At 54.5% G+C, this 18,464-nt stretch overlaps 1 protein-coding gene across 1 annotated transcript; it reads left to right on the top strand.

Moving 5' to 3' along the window:
* The first annotated feature begins 4,786 nt into the window (after nt 1–4,786).
* Nucleotides 4,787–17,894, top strand: SV2A (synaptic vesicle glycoprotein 2A). The gene is made up of 13 exons (XM_039246192.1): nt 4,787–4,851; nt 8,336–9,306; nt 10,585–10,765; nt 11,581–11,732; nt 11,848–11,981; nt 12,709–12,798; nt 13,020–13,130; nt 13,325–13,413; nt 13,731–13,895; nt 14,088–14,221; nt 15,095–15,301; nt 15,895–16,054; nt 16,447–17,894. The coding sequence occupies exons 2-13, from the start codon at nt 8,685–8,687 to the stop codon at nt 16,628–16,630; spliced, it is 2,229 nt and encodes a 742-aa protein (XP_039102123.1). The 5' UTR covers nt 4,787–4,851; nt 8,336–8,684; the 3' UTR covers nt 16,631–17,894.
* The last annotated feature ends 570 nt before the right edge of the window (nt 17,895–18,464 follow it).

Here is an 18,464-nt window from a genome sequence, read left to right as displayed (position 1 = left end):
CCAGGGATGGGGATATTGACCGCAGGGGCTAGGGAATTTGGGGGACAAAGGAAATGTTCTTTACCTTGATCAAGGAGGTACTTACATAGGTGTATCCTTTTGTTAAAACTCAGAACTGTATACTTTATTTTTTATTTTAATTTTTAAAAATATTTATTATTATTTAAAAAAATTTTTTTAATGTTTATTTTTGAGAGAGAGAGAATGAGAGTGGGGAGGGGCAGAGAGAGAAGGAGACAGAATCCAAAGCCGGCTCCAGGCTCTGAACTGTCAACACAGAGCCCGACGCGGGCTCGAACCCACAAACCGTGAGATCATGACCTGAGCCGTGTAACTGACGGAGCCACCCAGGTGCCCCTAAAATATTTATTTATTTTTGAGAGAGAGAGAGAGAAAGCTCAAGCAGGGGAGGGGCAGAGAGAGAGGAGAGAGAGAATCCCAAGCAGGATCAGTGCTGCCAGCACAGAGCCTGACTTGGGGCTCCATCTCAGGAACCGCAAGATCACAACCTGAGCCGGAACCCGAGTCAGAGGCTTAACCGACAGAGCCACCCAGGTGCCCTAGAACTGCATACTTTAAATGGATGCATTTAAAAAGCATTAGGTCTCCGAATCCAAATTACCTGGGTTCCATTTTGAGTTTTGCCACTTCTGAGTTGCGTGATCATATCAAATTACTTAAGCACCCAGTACCTCAGTCTCATCCTCTGTAAATGGTTATCTCACAGGGCTAAGGGGGAGGCGGGGTGAGTTCATCAATGTTAAAGTAGTGAGAACAGTGCCCAAGTCAGGTAGATGCTCTAACAAGGTTCACCATCATTACCATATACCACTTATCACCTCCTGGGCCATAGTCTTATTTCCCCACCTAATATAAGCCATTGTGGTGAAGACCTGCATCTAGGGATAGGAACAATTCTAGACTAAAAATGGGGCAACTCTCAGTAGGCAATTAAGTTATATTCTTAAATTCTTTACCTATTATCCAACAGTCATATTTAGTGGGAGTAAACAAATTTATCACATACACTAAAGGTAATGATATTTAACTTCTTTGGAAAAATCTTTCATTAAGTGTTTACCTAACGGATATTGGGGATATAGCAGTAAATATGTCAGATGAGGTCCTTGCTCCCTTAGAAATGACAATCTAAGCAGGAGGAGAAAAAAAATAAAAAGGGGAACAAATAACAATCATTTTAGGTAGGGATCTCTGGTAGGAAAAAAAATAAGGCAGGGTGACAGGTTCGTGGCTGGGGCGTGGGGAGGGTCATCTGAAGGGTGACTTTTGGGTGAAGACCTGAACGGTGAGGCAAAGGTCTGGGAGAAGGGAGTTCTGGGCAGCAGGACCGCAGGTGCAGGGGCCTCTGATGGATTTGCACTGGGACCAGCGAGTGAGGCCGAAGGAGAGAACGGGAGCAGGGTCGGGGAGGCAGGCCGGGCCAGATCCCACAAGGCCTTGATTAGGAATTTGGAAGACACACTTCCAGCACCCAGAGGGCTGCCTTGTGCCCCTTCACAGTCATGTGCCACCTCCTGGTGGTAGCCTTTATCTTCTCCATCACTGTGGACAAATTTGCTTTTCCCTTGCATTTTATATAAGTGGGTTCGTATAGTAGGTACTCCTTTTGGTCCAGCTTCTTAGGCTCAATATTTTGTTAGTGAGATCTTTTTATCCTGTTGCATATAATAGTTCAGTCTCTTAAAAATTTGTCAAATAGTGGGGCGCCTGGGTGGGTTAGTCGGTTAAGCGTCCGATTTTCGCTTAGGTTATGATCTCGCGGTTCGTGGGTTCGAGCCCCGCGTCGGGCTCTGTGCTGACTGCCAGCTCAGAGCCTGGAGCCTGTTTCAGTCTGTGACTCCCTCTCTCTCTGACCCTCCCCTGCTCACGCTCTCTCTCGCTCTCTCCTAGAAATAAATAAAACATTTAAAAAAAAAAAAAAGGACAGAGATGATGGTGGCTGAGACTAGGGGACAGTAGTGGACAAGTGGTAGATTAAGAACATATTTTGAAGTAGGGCTGCCAAGGTTGGATCAGAGAAAGAAAGGAAACGAAGATAACTGCCAGGTTTCCGGCCTGAACACCTTGGGGAAGTGTTGAGGAAGACTTTGATCTGAAGTTTGTTTGTGGCTGTTACGTCTGAGATGCTTAGGAGATACTCGTGTGGCGATACCGAGTTCATAAATGGAGATGTTGAGTGTGGGCTTGGTAGGCAGGTCTGCACTGGAGACATAAATGGGGGAATCATCAGCATGTAGACAGGACGAAAGTCAGGGGACTGCCTGCGGTGACAAGTGAGAATAGAGTAAGTGGAAGGGGACAAGGGGCCAGGACTGATCACCTTGGAACTTGTGTGTCAATGGACCCAGCAAAGGGGACCGTGAAGGAGTATCTGGTGAGGTACAAGTGTCTGCAGTTCCTGGGAACATGATGACGTCTTTCCTCGCCGCTGGAAAAACATATGCAGCCTTTCTCTCTAAGATTCTAAGATTTCTATTTTAGCCAGTAATGGATATGTGGAGAGTATGCAAAGTCACCTTACAGAGAAAATGCAGCTCCCTGCCAGCAAGGCTGCGCTGTAACCTAATTGAAAATATTAACATATCTAAATAAAGAATGTATCAACCTGAAGAGGGGCCAGCCATGGAAGCCTAGCGAAGGGAGAGTCCCTGAGCCCCACACAGGCACAGCCTCCCCAAGCGCTATCCTGGAAAGAGTGCTTCAGCCAACAGAATGAGAGTAGCCCAAGGATTGGCAAGGCTGTCCGTACCTAGAGATGGGGGTGGAGGACTGTAGCCAAGAAGAGTTTTCTGAACCCATTGGCATGGCTCCTTACTGGGGATGGCCAGATGCCACTAGAGATAAAAATATTCCTGTTCGGTTATGTCATCGTGCATTTATATGTTGACATTCCGATTCTGATTTGGCTTAAAGAAGAGAATGTGCTGGACGTGAGTCCAAGCGACAGTCAGGTTTCTCGTGGTAAATTAATACGTACCAGGTGTGGCTTTACATTTCAGTAAATCGGAAACTTCGTGGGCACGAGCAGGTCTTTCCAGGAGGCAGCTTTGAAGACTGTGAAACCCATGTCCCTGTGAGACGTGACCTAAGTACGGCCATTTTGTTAAATCGAGGCAGGTCGGCCATCTCAGAGGAAGTTCCTTGCACGTCTTATTTCTAAACCTTTGAACCTGGGCCAAATCGCTAGTATGCCAGGATGAGAAAATCCTCTTTGAAAGAACCTGAGAAAAGGGAACTTTCGCCTGGTGACCGCCTCTCCCGACCAGTCAAGGAAGTACAGATCAAGGCCAGCTCATCAGCACCAATGAACTTCTTTCTAAAATACTTAGCTAATTTTCCTCTTTTTCCTCCCCTCCCTGAGTCCATTTCTTGTAATTGGGACACAATTTGGGGTTTCAACCTAAACTATGTGCCCTGAATTGCAATTCTTCGATGTGAAATAAACACTTTGCCTTTTGAACGAGTTTCTTGTTTTTAGACAGACATTCCTGTCCATGGTAAATTCAACACCGCGAACGCCACCTGTGAGCTCTCTTCACGTAGCATATTCCAGAATTCCAAACCCCTACGTTTGGCAAAGTAGAATCACACACGATTGGATCTGAAGTTCAGGGAGCTGATGCAGCCTCTAGTCCAAGCCCATCATTTTCCAGATGCGAAAACTGAGGTTCAGAGAGGCAGAGAACTTGAGCTCATGGCTTGCTTATAGAAGCAAGAACCCAGGTCAGAGCCTCTGGTCGGCGCACCATCCAGAATATCCCAGACCCTTCCCTACCAGGGAGAGACACATCCAGTATGTATATTCCCAACCCCCCCGGGGCCCCTCGCCTCTGAAGCAGAGTCCTGTCCTAATGGGCTGTCCTAGATCTCCAACCCAGGTTACCAGAACAGGGGCAAAGCAAAGAACTGTAACCAGTTCACTCCTTCCTGCCCCGGAAGCAGAAGTGTGTGTGTGTGTGTGTAGTAAAAGAAATTGGATAGAGCATTGAGGGAGTCCCTTTTTGAGCCACTGGAGCAAATGAATAGAAGGAGGTCAGGCCTATAAATCCCTCTCACTCCTTCCCCTGCTCACCTCTGCAGCTACCAACTGAATGGAGGATGGGAGGTCTGCCCTGGAAATAAGGGATCAGGACACTTTCTGTTGCTGGCAAAGGACGACTGGGATGGTGGGGGGGGGGGGTCTCACCTCTGACGGTTCAGGATTGAAAACTTTGTTATTCCTGCTTTCTCTAAAATGGCCAGGTAAACTTGGGTTCTGAGCCCTCTGGACTGGGGAGAGGCTTGTGGGAAAGAGGTCTGGCTGGGAGCAGAGGAGGCAGGGAAGCAGGGGGGTGCTTTGGAGGCAGAGAGAACCCCTGAAATTCTGAGTCCTGCCGTCCTAGGGTTGGGGCGCTGAGAAAGGGTCTGCCTTTCCCTCTCTCCCTTCCTGCCTTCCCACGGTCATCCTGACATCGCTGTTCAAGCCTTAGCTCCTTTCATCTGTTGTTAGGAATGGGCTGGGAAGGGCTGTGTGGCATCTCCAGCTGTGCCCGTGACAGTCCCCTCCGCTCCTCCATCGGTGCTCCCTGGTGCCCCGAGGCCCTCCCCATCCTCTTTTCTTCTGCCGCTCCCCACCCCCTCCAACAATGGTCTCTCCCGGTGCTCGGTGGCGCTGGGGGGTTGGGGGGACGGAGGAGGCGGGCGGAGGCGGGGCCGGAGCGTGTGTGGAGGGGGGGGGCAGGTCTGCATTGCCGCTTCCCCTGGTACCCGGAGCAGTCGCCGCTGCCGCCAGCCCCGCGGCCGGGACCCCCGCCCTCGCCCGCGACTGCCTTGCCCGGGGCGCCAGCCCAGGTGAGACCCCGCTCTCAGTCTCTTACCCCCACCCGCCCGGGGCAGGAGCATCCTCGCCTCGCCTTGCAGCCATTTTCTCCTCCGATGCTTTGCGTGTGGGGAGGGTGACCGTCCCCGCGTCAGGGGTGAGGGGGCTGCTGGTGGTCAGAAAGGACTTTTAATGCAGTTGCTGTGCCGATCAGAATGTATATATGGAGTAAGGGTGTTTTTCTCTACCTTAGCCAAGTCCCCAGGACGCTCTCAGATTTTGACAGGATTGGGGGCGAGGGTTTAGGTGAGGTAGGGTTCCCTCGAAGTCCAATGCCCTCCTCACCTTGCACCCACCCCCATGATAAGTGACCTTGGCTGGGGCCAGAGAATGGATGCTGCCTCAGTCTGCTCCCTGCACTTGGGTTGGGGGGGGGGGGCAGTGGAGGAAGGGCAGGTGAAGGAGGGAGGGAAGGGAAAGGAAGAATGGAAATGCTGGGTAGAGGGATGGGAAACGACCAGGGGTGGGGGCACAGAGCCAGAGGCGGGGGGTGGGGTCAGGGTGGGGGGGGAACCTGGGCAGTTGCTCCCGGGTGGGGGGGAAGGGGCGTTGAGTGATGGTGGGCACTTGCCCACAGGCAGGACTAAGGGGAGTGGGGAGGCACTGGGAGAATGGGCTCGGTCAATTCTAGGGGCTCCTGTTATGCCAGAGCAGAGGCGAGATGGGGTGGGGGGTGCTGAGGGGCTGCCGCTGCAAATGCCGGCCCGGGGGGGGGGGGGCGGTCTCCATGCCTTTGCTTGTGGAGGTCTCTCCCCGCGCCCCTGCCTCTCTGTGTTCCTCTGCTGTGTGCCTTCTCGGCGGGCACCTTCGTCTTCTTTTCCCCTCAGAACTGCGAGTGCTCCATCTTCCTCACCCTTGCAGTAGGATGTAGGGAGGGGAGGTGCAGCCCTGGGCGCCCTGGGTGGGGGGCTAAGGCTCGGTCACCCGGCAGGGACGGCTGCTCCACATGCCCACACCTCTCCCTTGGTGGCTGTTTTGATAACTGCTTCTTAATGACCTTGTCACCTGGGTTAGGGAGGGCTGGGGAATCCGGGGCTTTGATTGGGGGTGGGGGCTTCTGGACCCTCCTATAATCCGGGGCCTTCGTCCAGAAGGGAAGCATTTGCTCAGGAGCCCCCTCCCCCCTTCTGCAGGAACATCTCCTGGGCACATTTTTTCCGGTCAGGTGGAGCCAGCCAACCTTAAAGGGCCCTGTAACCCTGAATCTTATCTCCTGTAACCTCCACCTCTCCAAGCCCCATCTCTCTCCCACAGGCTTAGCCACCCAGTGCTGCTTCGGGGGCTAAAAATAGCACCACTTCCTCACCAACTCAAAGAATTTGTCTTCTTTCTCTCCCTTCTGACCTCCTGGGCTCATCGGCCCTGGGGGAGCTGGCTGTTGAGACATCGGCTCCTGCTGTGGCTCTGGGAGCCTTCTCTGCCCTCCACGCACCTCTCAGGGGTAAACAGTGTAGATAAACACAGGATGTGGTTCCTGATGGGCCCAACTGTGTCCTTCAGGGGTTGGGGAGCAGGGGGGAGACCTTAGACGGGAAGGAAAGGAGAGGAAAGCAAATGGCCACGCAGTGAGGGGGGTCGTTTCCTCCCTTGCATAGGGGTTGGTTCGGCCTTGAACCATAAAGAAAAGAAGGTGACATAGGGGTCACTGGTTTTGGTCATCGTGGTCCACTGCTTACATCTGGCCCGAGGGGCCAAGGCCCTGCTTGCCAGCGCTTCTCTGTGAGCCACGTCGCGTCACTTACCCCCTTCCACCAGGGCTACCGTGTGCGCGTGTGACATTTAATGAAGGCCCTGGATGGGTGGGAAGAGGAGGCAGGATATATTTAGGGGAATGATCTATGATCAGAATCTAGTCCTACTTCTTCTGCTTCTCTGAAGGAAGGTAGGGGGGTTCTCCTATGTTTCCCCTCTGAAGGATGTCTTGGGGGGGCCCAAGGCCCCCTTCATTCTATACTGGTCTCCTACGCAGTGCGGTATTCGTGGGCTCCTTTTTCCTTGACTCCTGGAGGAGGAGCAGAAAGGATTAAGAGGGATTAGGAAGGAAGGCCCTGGAGAAAGGAGGTGCAGCTATAGGCCTTAGCCCCCCATACTGGAGAAGTATGTATTCGATCGGCCATTTCTATTCCCGCCCCCACCAGGGAAGGGGCTCGTGGGTGATGTCCTGAAAGAAGGTGGCAGCAGCCAGACATCACCTCTTCTCCATGACCTCGGTTCCAGGTTTCCCTTGTTTTTGAGTCTTCCCTTCTTTGTCTGGAGGGAGACGGTGTGGGCCCATCTGCTGGAATTAATTTGAACACAGGAGGCCTGGGGACTCTTGTTTTGGGAGGATATCTGAGAATGACTCCCTGCTCTTCCCTTGCTGCTTCCTGTTTCTCTCACAGTTTTTCAGTCTAATAAGAAGGAAGGACACTTATTTATAGCCTATCTGCTGTGAGGTTGAATTCTCTTGTGGGCTCGGAAGAATAAAGTTTAATATCCCCAGTTTAAACACAAGGACACCAAGGTTTAGGGAAATTAAATGATCTGCCCAAGAGCCGTTGGCAAGTGACTGGCAGGGTCGGGATTTCAACTTAGGTCACATATCTGTCATGTGCTTTGCACCGAGCCAGCGTTCTCCTTGCCAGTATCCCTTTCTGCTCCTTATCGTCATGAGCGTCGAGAGGTGGCTTTTGGTCTGGGATCTTGTGAGGGACTAGAGGAGATCGCATTGTATGATTATCATCACGGAGAGGAATAACCAACGTTTCTTGATCACTTTTTATGTGCCAGGTACCATGGTAAGGAGTTACACACACGATGTCACTTAATCCTTACTTTCCCCTTCTTAAATAAGAGGAAACCGAGGCCTGGATGTTCAGAGACACGGCCAAGGTCACTTAGCTAGGAAGTGCCAAACGAAGCAAGGAGTCAAACCCAAGTCTGTCTGACCCTGGACACGAATTTTCACCCACCGAGAAAACCCTTCCTTGTGGGAACCTGAGGGAAGGACCCCGAGAGCCCCACCGGAGAGGCCGTCATTGGACTGAGGTCAATAGGCTGGAGGCCTTGATCCTGCTTCTACACATTCTCCCCAAGCCCAGCCCCAAGTAAGAAAGCCTACCAGGCTAGATCAGAGAATTACGGTTTTTCATATTTCCTGGTTTGTTCTTCGCAGTTTGGGGGTCTGATCTTAATGCGGGGCAGGGGAGCAGAAGGAGGGCTCTAGGTAGGTGAGCGCGACTCTGGAGCAAATCTCATAGGCTTGAATTCCAAGGTCAAAGTGAGGAGGTTTATGTGGAATGATCCACAGTTGGCCCAGGTAGTCTTCCCTTTTTAACCGAGTACAGGCTTGAAGCAAGGAGACCATCCAGGTCACATAGCCTCAGTGGGGCTCTGGGTTGATGGAAGCTCCGCATTGGCCTTCTCTACCATTTTAGGCCTCACCACCTCCTTTTCTCCCCCTCTTATATTTTCTAGATCTCAAGAGGCTTCTTGAAGGGAAGTAGGCGGCCTTTCCTGAGTGATCCTGGCTCTCCAGCTTAGCTCCCACAGCCTGGCTCCCACCCCCATTCCCAGTCCCCTCTTCCCCCTCTCCCCTACCCATGTATCCAACTGAACTGGCCAGAACTCCTCTCCCTCCTTTCCCCTCCTACACACTCACTGGCCACGTCTCATTGTCTCCTATTCTGTGTCCAGAGATACGTGGCCACACTCCATCTAAGTAACTGGGGGAAGGAGTCTTTCTGACTTCAAAAGTCCTTGAGCAAAATCCAAATAAGAAGCAGGGAGTGGAGGAGGTCTAGCGAAGCATTCCCAAAGAGCCATCATGGAAGAAGGCTTCAGAGACCGGGCAGCGTTCATCCGTGGGGCCAAAGACATTGCCAAGGAAGTCAAGAAGCACGCGGCCAAGAAGGTGGTAAAGGGCCTGGACAGAGTCCAGGACGAATATTCCCGCAGATCCTACTCCCGCTTCGAGGAGGAGGAGGACGATGATGACTTCCCTGCCCCTGCCGATGGCTATTACCGGGGGGAGGGGGCTCAGGATGAGGAAGAAGGCGGTGCTTCGAGTGATGCCACCGAAGGCCATGACGAGGATGACGAGATCTACGAGGGGGAATATCAGGGCATCCCCAGGGCCGAGTCTGGGGGCAAGGGCGAGCGGATGGCGGATGGGGCTCCCCTGGCTGGAGTGAGGGGGGGGGTGGGCGATGGGGAGGGCCCCCCCGGTGGCCGAGGGGAGGCGCAGCGTCGGAAAGAACGGGAAGAACTGGCTCAGCAGTATGAGGCCATCCTACGGGAGTGCGGCCACGGCCGTTTCCAGTGGACGCTCTATTTCGTGCTCGGCCTGGCGCTGATGGCCGACGGGGTCGAGGTCTTCGTGGTGGGCTTTGTGCTGCCGAGCGCCGAGAAAGACATGTGCCTGTCGGACTCCAACAAAGGCATGCTAGGTAAGCCACACTCGGGGGGGCCCTCTAGCCCTGCCCCGCCCCAAACTCTGCTCCCGTGAACCCCTGTCCTTGCTGCCGGGCTCCCTGGGACCCCGATCCCAAGATGTCCCCAAAGGGCGTGGAGTTCCTCTACGTGCTCATCCTTCACGAACCCTCCTCTTGGGGTTCAGTCACAGTGAGGTGGTTCGTGCAAGAGAGGCTTGGGGAAGGGCAGTGGCCCGGGGGTGGTCTGCTCCATCAGTTTTGCAGGCGGTCGCCATGGTGGGAGGGGCCCCTGTTGGGTGTTTCTTCCGAGACTTCCCTTCTGTCATCTCGCCCCTTTTCCCTGACTGGGGAAATAAGAAGTCAGTCTCCAGACTCCCTGGTTTAAATGAGGAGTCAGTTTAGCGGGGTGGGCATCGGGGAATCCCAGGCCTGCCTTCAGCCAGAGAAACTGGCCACGCTTGCTCTTGGCAAGGCTTGGGAGGTTCGAGGGCCAGTAAGTGGTCTCTCGTGGCTCTTCCTGGTGTGGACCCTGGGGGAGGAAACCGCCTGCACTCACCCACAAAGGATCGCTTGGTCTTGCACTGCCCCCACGTCTCCATGAGGAGTGGGGAGATCCCCACTGGTTGGTGCTTGGCTGAAGGGTGGGTAAAAATGCAGAGTTCAGAGTAGATGATTCTTAGGACCATTCTAGCTCTGAATGTAGGAAGGAAATAAGAACAGGAGAGTCTCAGGACCAGAAGCATTGGAGCTGGGAGGAGTAAAGCACGGGTTCTGTGTGCGGGATTTTGTGGGGGGACTGAAGGAACGGAGCTGCTCTTCCAGGCGCGCATGAGATGTTTCCTGCTGCTTTGAGGACGTCAAGGCAGGAAGGGGAGAGGGGCCCCTGGGAAAGTCTGGGAATTGGGGCAAATCCATTCCTCCATCTAGGCAAGCCAGAGATGGGGGTGGTATGTGTGTGTGAGAGAGAGAAAGAGAGACAGACAGACAGACAGGGACAGGGAGACAGAGACACAGTGAGAGGTAACAGCAAGCAAGAGAGCGAGAAGGAGACAAAGAATTCTGGGGGTCCCCCATGTCTGTCTGCATTCCTGCCTTTGAACCCCTAGTCTGCAGCGATGATGCTCCGTGAGCAAAGACGGAACTCTCACTTGCTCTCACCTCTGGGTTGACTTACCTATTCTAGAAGTCTTCCTCAATCCATTCTGCTGCAGTTCTAGCTCATTTAATGCCCCAAAAGTGAGAGGATGGAAGCGTGTCTGCTCACACCTCTGCTGTCTGTTTCCCTCCCTGCAGGCCTCATAGTCTACCTGGGCATGATGGTGGGAGCCTTTCTCTGGGGAGGTCTGGCTGATCGGCTGGGTCGGAGGCAATGTCTGCTCATCTCGCTCTCAGTCAACAGCATCTTCGCCTTTTTCTCATCTTTCGTCCAGGGTTATGGCACTTTCCTCTTCTGCCGCCTCCTTTCTGGGGTTGGGTAAGTGGCCACCTCCTAAGTCCCAGGAGGCACGCGTGAAGGAGGACCGTGCCCGTGTCACTGTTAGATTTCTAGAACCCAGCACGGTGCCAGGCCCACCAGATGCATCTCAAATATGTATGCACCGAATGAACGAATTCCTTTCTCCTACCATCTTCAGGCCTGCTACCCCCTGTCCTGGACCCATCTACCGCCTGTCCAGAACACCATTCCATGTCTCGTCCACTCCTGAGTCCTCCACCCCACCCTCCAGTTCCATTCTGAGCCTGGCTCCATGAAGAGGCCTGGTGGGTCTCAGCCTCACCCCTGGGTGCCTGTGAACCCTTCCGAGTTGCCATCTTTCCTGCATTTGACAACAGACCTTGCCGTTAACACGCGCCACTGCCAGAAATCTGGAGCGTGGACCGCCACACCCCCACACCCCCTGAGCCACCTGCATGCATTCTTTGCTGTCTGCCAGCTCTTTTCCGGCCTGCTCGCACATGCCTGCTCCCAGACACCTCTCTGCCTAGCTTTTTCCTGCGGGGATTTCCCCGCTTTTCCGTCATCAGCTTCCCTCTCCTGACACTCAGTATCACTGTCAAGATTCAGCGTTTGTTCCTTCCCTTTGCCTCGGACCTCCCTGGCTGTTTCCCAGGGTCCCGAGGATGGGTGCCGAATGGCTGGTGGTGAGGGAGCGTATAGGGCACTGTGTGAGAAGAAGTCTCTTTGATGAGGACTAGGAAGATGAAAGGCACTTGGGGACCCCGAGCCCTGGGGCAGGGGATCGGAGATAGGGCCATTTTCCAATGCTGAATTCTTACCATGCCCTCCAGGATCGGAGGGTCCATCCCCATTGTCTTCTCCTACTTCTCGGAGTTTCTGGCCCAGGAGAAGCGCGGGGAGCACTTGAGCTGGCTCTGCATGTTTTGGATGATTGGTGGAGTGTATGCAGCGGCCATGGCCTGGGCCATCATCCCCCACTACGGTGAGCAGTCCCCGGGGAGCGCACCCCAGACTCTCCCCCTCTTTTCCCGGGTGCCTTGGCAGTGGGAGCCCCCAGCCACTGGCCTTTCTGCTGATGCTGTGACTGTCCCTGCCAGGGTGGAGCTTTCAGATGGGGTCCGCTTACCAGTTCCACAGCTGGAGGGTTTTTGTCCTCGTCTGCGCCTTCCCTTCTGTGTTTGCCATCGGGGCTCTGACCACACAGCCTGAGAGCCCCCGCTTCTTCCTGGAGGTGAATAGGGTTGGGGCTAGGTGGGGGGAGGGGGCCACGGGCTCTGACACCCGTGCCTGGCCTGCGGGGGCCGGGGGGCCGCTCCTGGGGAGGAAGGGTGTTTGGGGCTAGGTGGGGGGAGGGGCGTCAGGGGGCTCGGTGTTCAAACGCTAGCGGTGGGTTTGATCTGTGGGACCCTCATGGGGCCCATACTCCTGGGGACTTTATGTTGCTTCCTTCATCTTATAACACACCTACAGAGGGGCTGTGTGGGTGGAGGAGCTAGGGTACCTGCCCACCATGGGTGGCCAGAGATCGTGCAGGCAGGCGCCCTGCCCCCGACTTTATCGCTCAGGAGAAGTTCCCACCCTCTACTTCTCCCCCCTGCAAGTGGATCTTGGTCCAGCAGCGTTAGGATGCTGCCCCTACTGACAACCTGCCTGCCCCTCATCAGCAATTCCCTTGTCTTCAGTTCTTCCCTTTCCATTGGACCAGGGGGTCCCTAGGACCTGTAGTTGTATCTGTCTCCCAGACTCCCCGTATGGTTGCCCAAGTCTAATTAGACTTTGCCGAACGCCTACTTGGGGCTCTTTCCTTGTGGGTTGATGCACGCGCCCGTGGGTGGGAGGCAGGGGTGGGAGCCTTTTTGTGTCCTGTGACTGCAGAAGCCACACTGGAGGAAGGGGGTCTGTTGCCCCGGGTCAGGGAGGAGCTGACCTGGCGGTGGGAATTGTGTCTGTGGCTCTAGAACGGGAAGCACGACGAGGCCTGGATGGTGCTGAAGCAGGTTCATGACACCAACATGCGGGCTAAGGGACACCCTGAGCGAGTCTTCTCGGTGAGCCAGAGCCCCTCCCCTCCATCCTCCCAGGCCCTGCAGCCCAGCCCCACCCAGCCCCTGCCTTCCCCGCATCCCCGACCACATTCTCCCTCAATGACCTCTCTCAGGGCATCGCATCCACACCCTGCCCCCATTTGGCTACTGGTTTGAAACTGAGGCACCCGGATGGGGCTGGGAAACACAGACTATGTGACTGCTAACCCCTTCTCTGACCCCAGGTAACCCACATTAAGACAATTCACCAGGAGGATGAGTTGATTGAGATCCAGTCAGACACAGGGACCTGGTACCAGCGCTGGGGGGTCCGGGCCCTGAGCCTGGGGGGCCAGGTAATGAAGGATGGCGTGGTGGAGAGAGAGGAGGGAACGGGAGAGGCGGGGACTCAGGCAGGGCGTGAGCCTGTGTGTGTTGGGGGGTGACGGGTGAACTGAAGGGAAGGGGTAAAGGAAGAACATGAGGGGCTTGGGCTGGGAGTGTTGGGAGTCAGTGCAGCCGCCAGCTGACTTTCTTTCGTTCCACCCAGGTTTGGGGGAATTTCCTCTCCTGTTTTGGTCCGGAATATCGCCGCATCACTCTGATGATGATGGGTGTGTGGTTCACCATGTCATTCAGGTGAGGGGCTGTGTGGGGGCAGTGGGCTGTACGTCCTGCAGGACGGATGGAGGTTACACAGGCTGGGGTGGGCTGGGGCGCCGGGGAGGCTAGGTGGGGCCATCGGGGGAGCAAATGGCCGGGAGATGAGTGGGTATGGTAGGTGGGCACAAGAACCTGAAGTCCCCCAGACCAACAGTCACCCCAGACCTCGGTGAAGGGAGGAGTGGTGAGGGGTGAGACTGGAGAGGCAAGGTCCTGACTTTCCACCCCCTCGTTCTGGACCCTTCGGTCCTAACCCCGAGCCCTGGCTGATTCAATCGCGCTTGCCTCTTCAGCTACTACGGCCTGACCGTCTGGTTTCCCGACATGATCCGCCATCTGCAGGCGGTGGACTACAAAGCCCGCACCAAACTATTCTTCGGGGAGCATGTAGAGCATGTGACCTTTAACTTCACCCTGGAGAATCAGATCCACAGAGGGGGGCAGTACTTCAATGACAAGTATGTGGGGGCCTTTACATTCCACTTCTTCCCTGTCCCTTCTACCCCTTGCCTCTTTTGTGAGTCTGGGAGTTCGGAGACAGGGTGTGTGGGAGTAAATATCCGCGGTTCCTCCTCGATTCCAAGGGAGTGAGTCTTGGGGGAGGGTATGAAGATGAGGGGGAAGTGCTTCTCAGTGTCCTGGCCTTGCAGGTTCATTGGGCTCCGTCTGAAGTCAGTGTCCTTTGAAGACTCCCTGTTTGAGGAGTGTTATTTCGAGGATGTCACTTCGAGCAACACGTTTTTCCGCAACTGCACATTCATCAACACTGTGTTCTATAACACCGGTAAGGCACTGAGGCTGGGGCCTGTCGGACCAAAGGGTTGAGGGGACCTTGAAGAGGGGAGAAGGAATGTTCCTCACTCCCTATTCGGGGTTCACCCGCTGAGCTCTCTGGGGCCCTGTAGGAAGGTGGTGTGGGGGACTCTTAGCTGCCACCAATAATTCCAGAAACCGAATGGAAACTGAACAGGTTTCTGTCATGGCTTTAAGCATATCTGGCAAAAACATCGTTTCCTTACCTTTGAGCTAGAATTAAAGCAAATCCGTGTTGTTATCGGTGTACTTTTGAAGAGGGCAAAACTCATTCAAACAGGGTATTTAGGGGGAAAAAAAAAACAATGAAAGGACTATTTGGTGGGTAAAAGGCTGGGAATCAACGCATTAGTCCAGTCTTTAAAACAGTGATTCTCAAACGACATGCACCCAAAATGCTTCGCCACCTAGACTGAGGCCCTGCCTCTAAGGGAGCACCTGGTGAGTTTTTCCTGACTTGCAGGGAAACATAACGGGAAGGATCTTTTAATGATTTTTAATACTTTACTTAGTGATTTCTCCTAAACCCATGGTACTGCTGCTTATAGTCAGCGAGGACAGACAAAAAGAATGACTAAGAAGTGAAGATTATTAACGAGAAAGCTTGGAAACAGCCAGTCCCACTGTTTCGTTTCATAGACTGTGGTCATTTTCTGCTGTAAAGATTTCTAGTTCCTATGGTGATAGGATTTGACGTTTTGCAGTGAAGGCCCTGAGCAATTTTGGGAGCCTCCCCCCACCCTCCCCCCGGCCTCCAACAAATCCCCCAAAGGCAGAGCCCCGAGGCGTAGCCTCTGTCTCCCATTTGCCGAGACTGCCTGCCTACCTTGGTCTTTGCCCGCAGACCTGTTTGAGTACAAGTTCGTGAACAGCCGTCTGGTGAACAGCACGTTCCTGCACAACAAGGAGGGCTGCCCCCTGGATGTGACCGGGACTGGCGAAGGCGCCTACATGGTGTACTTTGTCAGTTTCCTGGGGACGCTGGCTGTACTCCCTGGGAATATCGTGTCTGCCCTGCTCATGGACAAGATTGGCCGGCTCCGGATGCTTGGTAAGGGGGCGGGTGGGTGGTGGTGGGTCAGCACGAATGGGGGCCCTGGGGAGCAGGGCCAGGCTGTCAACAGGCTTCTTACCTTATTGAGAAGGAGGAGCTCAGCTAGAGAAGGTTCTCTCCTGTCTTCCGCTTAGGTCTTGGCTGCAAGATGGGGGGATGGGGCCCGTACGGAAGCTTCTCTGAGGGGGAAAGGAGGTAGGCAGCACAGCAATGCACAGGCTTCGAGGTTATGGGTTCTGAACCTCAGCTCACTTCTGACCTTGGGCAAGTTACTTGATGAGCCCAGTTGTGTCATCTGCAAAGTGGGGGTGAGGCCAGTACCTCCCTCGCCGGGTTGACCTATTAGATCAATGCATGTAAAGCGTCAAGCTGCTTGGCCCATAGCTGTCGTTGAGGAGGTGGTTATGGCTATTATTCATAAAAATACAGTTCTAAGGCAGGCTGGGGAGGAGCGAAGAGCCTTCCTTTTGAGTACTCTGGTTAGAAGAATCTCCTCCAGGGCTCCGCTCACCTAGTTGACGGCACAGGGCGGGTTGTGGGTGGGCACCACCTGCCTGGGTTCAAGCCGCTCCCTCCTCTCCTGGCTCTAGCCGGCTCCAGCGTGATGTCCTGTGTCTCCTGCTTCTTCCTGTCTTTTGGGAACAGCGAGTCAGCCATGATCGCTCTGCTCTGCCTTTTTGGGGGGGTCAGCATTGCATCCTGGAACGCGCTGGACGTGCTGACTGTTGAACTCTACCCCTCAGACAAGAGGTAGCTGGAGTGTCGTGGGGGCAGGGCAGCCGGTTTAGGGTCTCTGCGGTGGCGGGAAAGTGGGGTGAGGAAGCAGGCTGAGTGGGAAACCATCTGCGGGGTTAAAAGGCTACATATCCCCATTGAGTTTCCCCTCCAAGAGCTTCTAGATTTTGTATTCACTCCTTGAAGTCTTAACTATCCACCTAATGTTTTGGTCTTCTTTTCCCTATACCTCCCCGTCTGTATTCCCCCATGTACATCCCGCACCTCTCTGATCTTTCTGTCCGTCGTCATCTCCCTTCTGCACACGGCCTGCGGTCTCTCCTTCACTTTTCCCACCCGCTCACCTGTCCCCCGCAAATCCTCCTTGCCTCTGCACCGCATGGACCCACCCCCCTCCGGCCGAGCAGGACCACCGCCTTCGGCTTCCTGAACGCCCTCTGTAAGCTGGCAGCCGTGCTGGGGATCAGCATCTTCACGTCCTTCGTGGGGATCACCAAGGCCGCCCCCATCCTCTTTGCCTCGGCTGCCCTTGCCCTCGGCAGCTCTCTGGCCCTGAAGCTGCCCGAGACGCGGGGGCAGGTGCTGCAGTGACAGGGTCTCAGGGCGCTGTGGGTGGCAGGCACACTGTGAGACCGACAGCCCCTTCTCCTCCCTCCCTGCCCTGCCGCCCTGGCCCCAGAGCCCCCACTCCCCACTCGCCCATGTTCAGTGTCTTCGCCGTGTGTGCGCGCGTGTGCATGTGTGTGACCCCGTGGGCAGGGATACAGGGAAGGCCCCTTCATCCCAGTTTCGGGATGCAGCTCTACCCCCCCGACGTGCACACCCTTCTCCCCCAGTGTTAGTGAGGGGCCCCAGCACAGGCTTCCCGCCCTTCCCCCATTCCCTCCACCTATGCTCTGGTGAAACCATGGGCCTGTGGTTGTGCCGGGGTCTGGGGCTTGGTGTCGTCCATGGACCAAAAGAACTTAAGAGCTGGAAGGGCCACGGGCGCCCTCTCACACCAGTTGGATGCTGGGGGAGTAGCAATAAACCTCAGCCCCCTGGCCTCCACTTCCCCCTCAATTTGGGCTAGAAGTAAGAAGCCTGAATTTTATGAAATTAGCGTTCTGATCCTTATTTACTTATACATTAAGTTCCGAGGCAGCTCAGCAGGCCTGTGTGTGTGAGTGCATGTGGAACACTTATGTGTGTGTGTGTATGTGCCATGGGGCAGGGGGTCACTGTACTGTCCTAAGATACAGCCAAGGGTAATCTCAGTGGACACACACACTACCCTGCCTCCCACAGTACCGCCCCTAACCTTATTTCTGTGCCAGGTCTGGGAGGGAGGCGCCCCAGGCCAGGCTAGGATAAAAGTCCCACAGTCCAGAGAGACCTGAGGGCACCCGACAAGGTCCATCACATCCCCTCCTCTCAAGAAGCACAGGCCCCTGGAGCGAGAGGCTCCACCCACTATAGCACAGACCGGGAAAGCACAGCTGCCACCCCCCCTCCCAGCCTGTCCCCTCACACGCAGGGTAGCAGTGGAGGGAAAGAAACCAGGCATATGGTCAAACCAGCAGATCAAAAAGCACAAGGGGCTGGGGTGGGGGCAGGAGTCAGGGGCCCTCCCAGCAACGCCTCTCTAGTGGGAAGAGGTTGGGCAATAAGCCGGGGACCCCTAGTGTGGGACCAGAAGCCTCAGTTTCCCCATCTCACCCTTTCTACACGGAACCCCCCATAGGTTAAGCTACCCTTGCCCCACCCCACTCTGTGTGGCTGCTTTCTTTGGTGCCCAACTGCCCTCCACTGTAGCTGTGATGTGTTGTAGTTTTTAGCTGTTTGTAAAATGTTAACAAAAAAAAACAAGTGAAAAGGAAAAAAAAAGTGAAAACAACAACAAAAAATCCAAATTCACCTTCCTCGCGCTGCGTCCGGTGCCCTCACCCTATAGTCGCTCCCCCCATTTTGTAACACTGACCCAGGTGGGGACTGTTTAACTCTTTGGTGTCTGTGCTCAAAGGACTGCCCTCTCCTGTGCCCAGTGTATGAGTGTGTGCCCCCTTTCCTCACCCTTCATTTGCTGGACGCAGCCTTCTCCCTTCTACCCACCCCGGAGGGACCCATCCATCTCTCTTGTGCTCCTGGGGAACCCTACACCCAACTCTGTTGTTGTGAAAAATGAAATGAAAAATATTGATGAAAAATAAAAAAAAGAAACAAATCCTTAAAATCCAAAATGGCTACATCGCCTTCTTTGCCTCTCCACCTACAACCAACCTTCTGCTTGCCTGGAGGGAAAGGTGGAGAGACGGAAATGCTATTCCTCTCTCCCCAAACTGGAAGCCAGGATAATAGGATGCACCACGTGTCTTTCCTCAGTTGGCCCCTCTCTCCTGACCTTTTCGCTTCTGCAGGTGGAGGGCCCTCCCAGTCTCTGGGATTT

The sequence above is a fragment of the Hyaena hyaena genome, unplaced genomic scaffold, assembly GCF_003009895.1.
Source record: "Hyaena hyaena isolate Hyena2069 unplaced genomic scaffold, ASM300989v1 scaffold_284, whole genome shotgun sequence".
In the NCBI taxonomy this organism is placed as follows: Eukaryota; Metazoa; Chordata; class Mammalia; order Carnivora; family Hyaenidae; genus Hyaena; species Hyaena hyaena.
The sequence above is the reverse complement of the archived record's forward strand: the minus strand, read 5'-3'. Positions and strand labels throughout refer to the sequence as shown.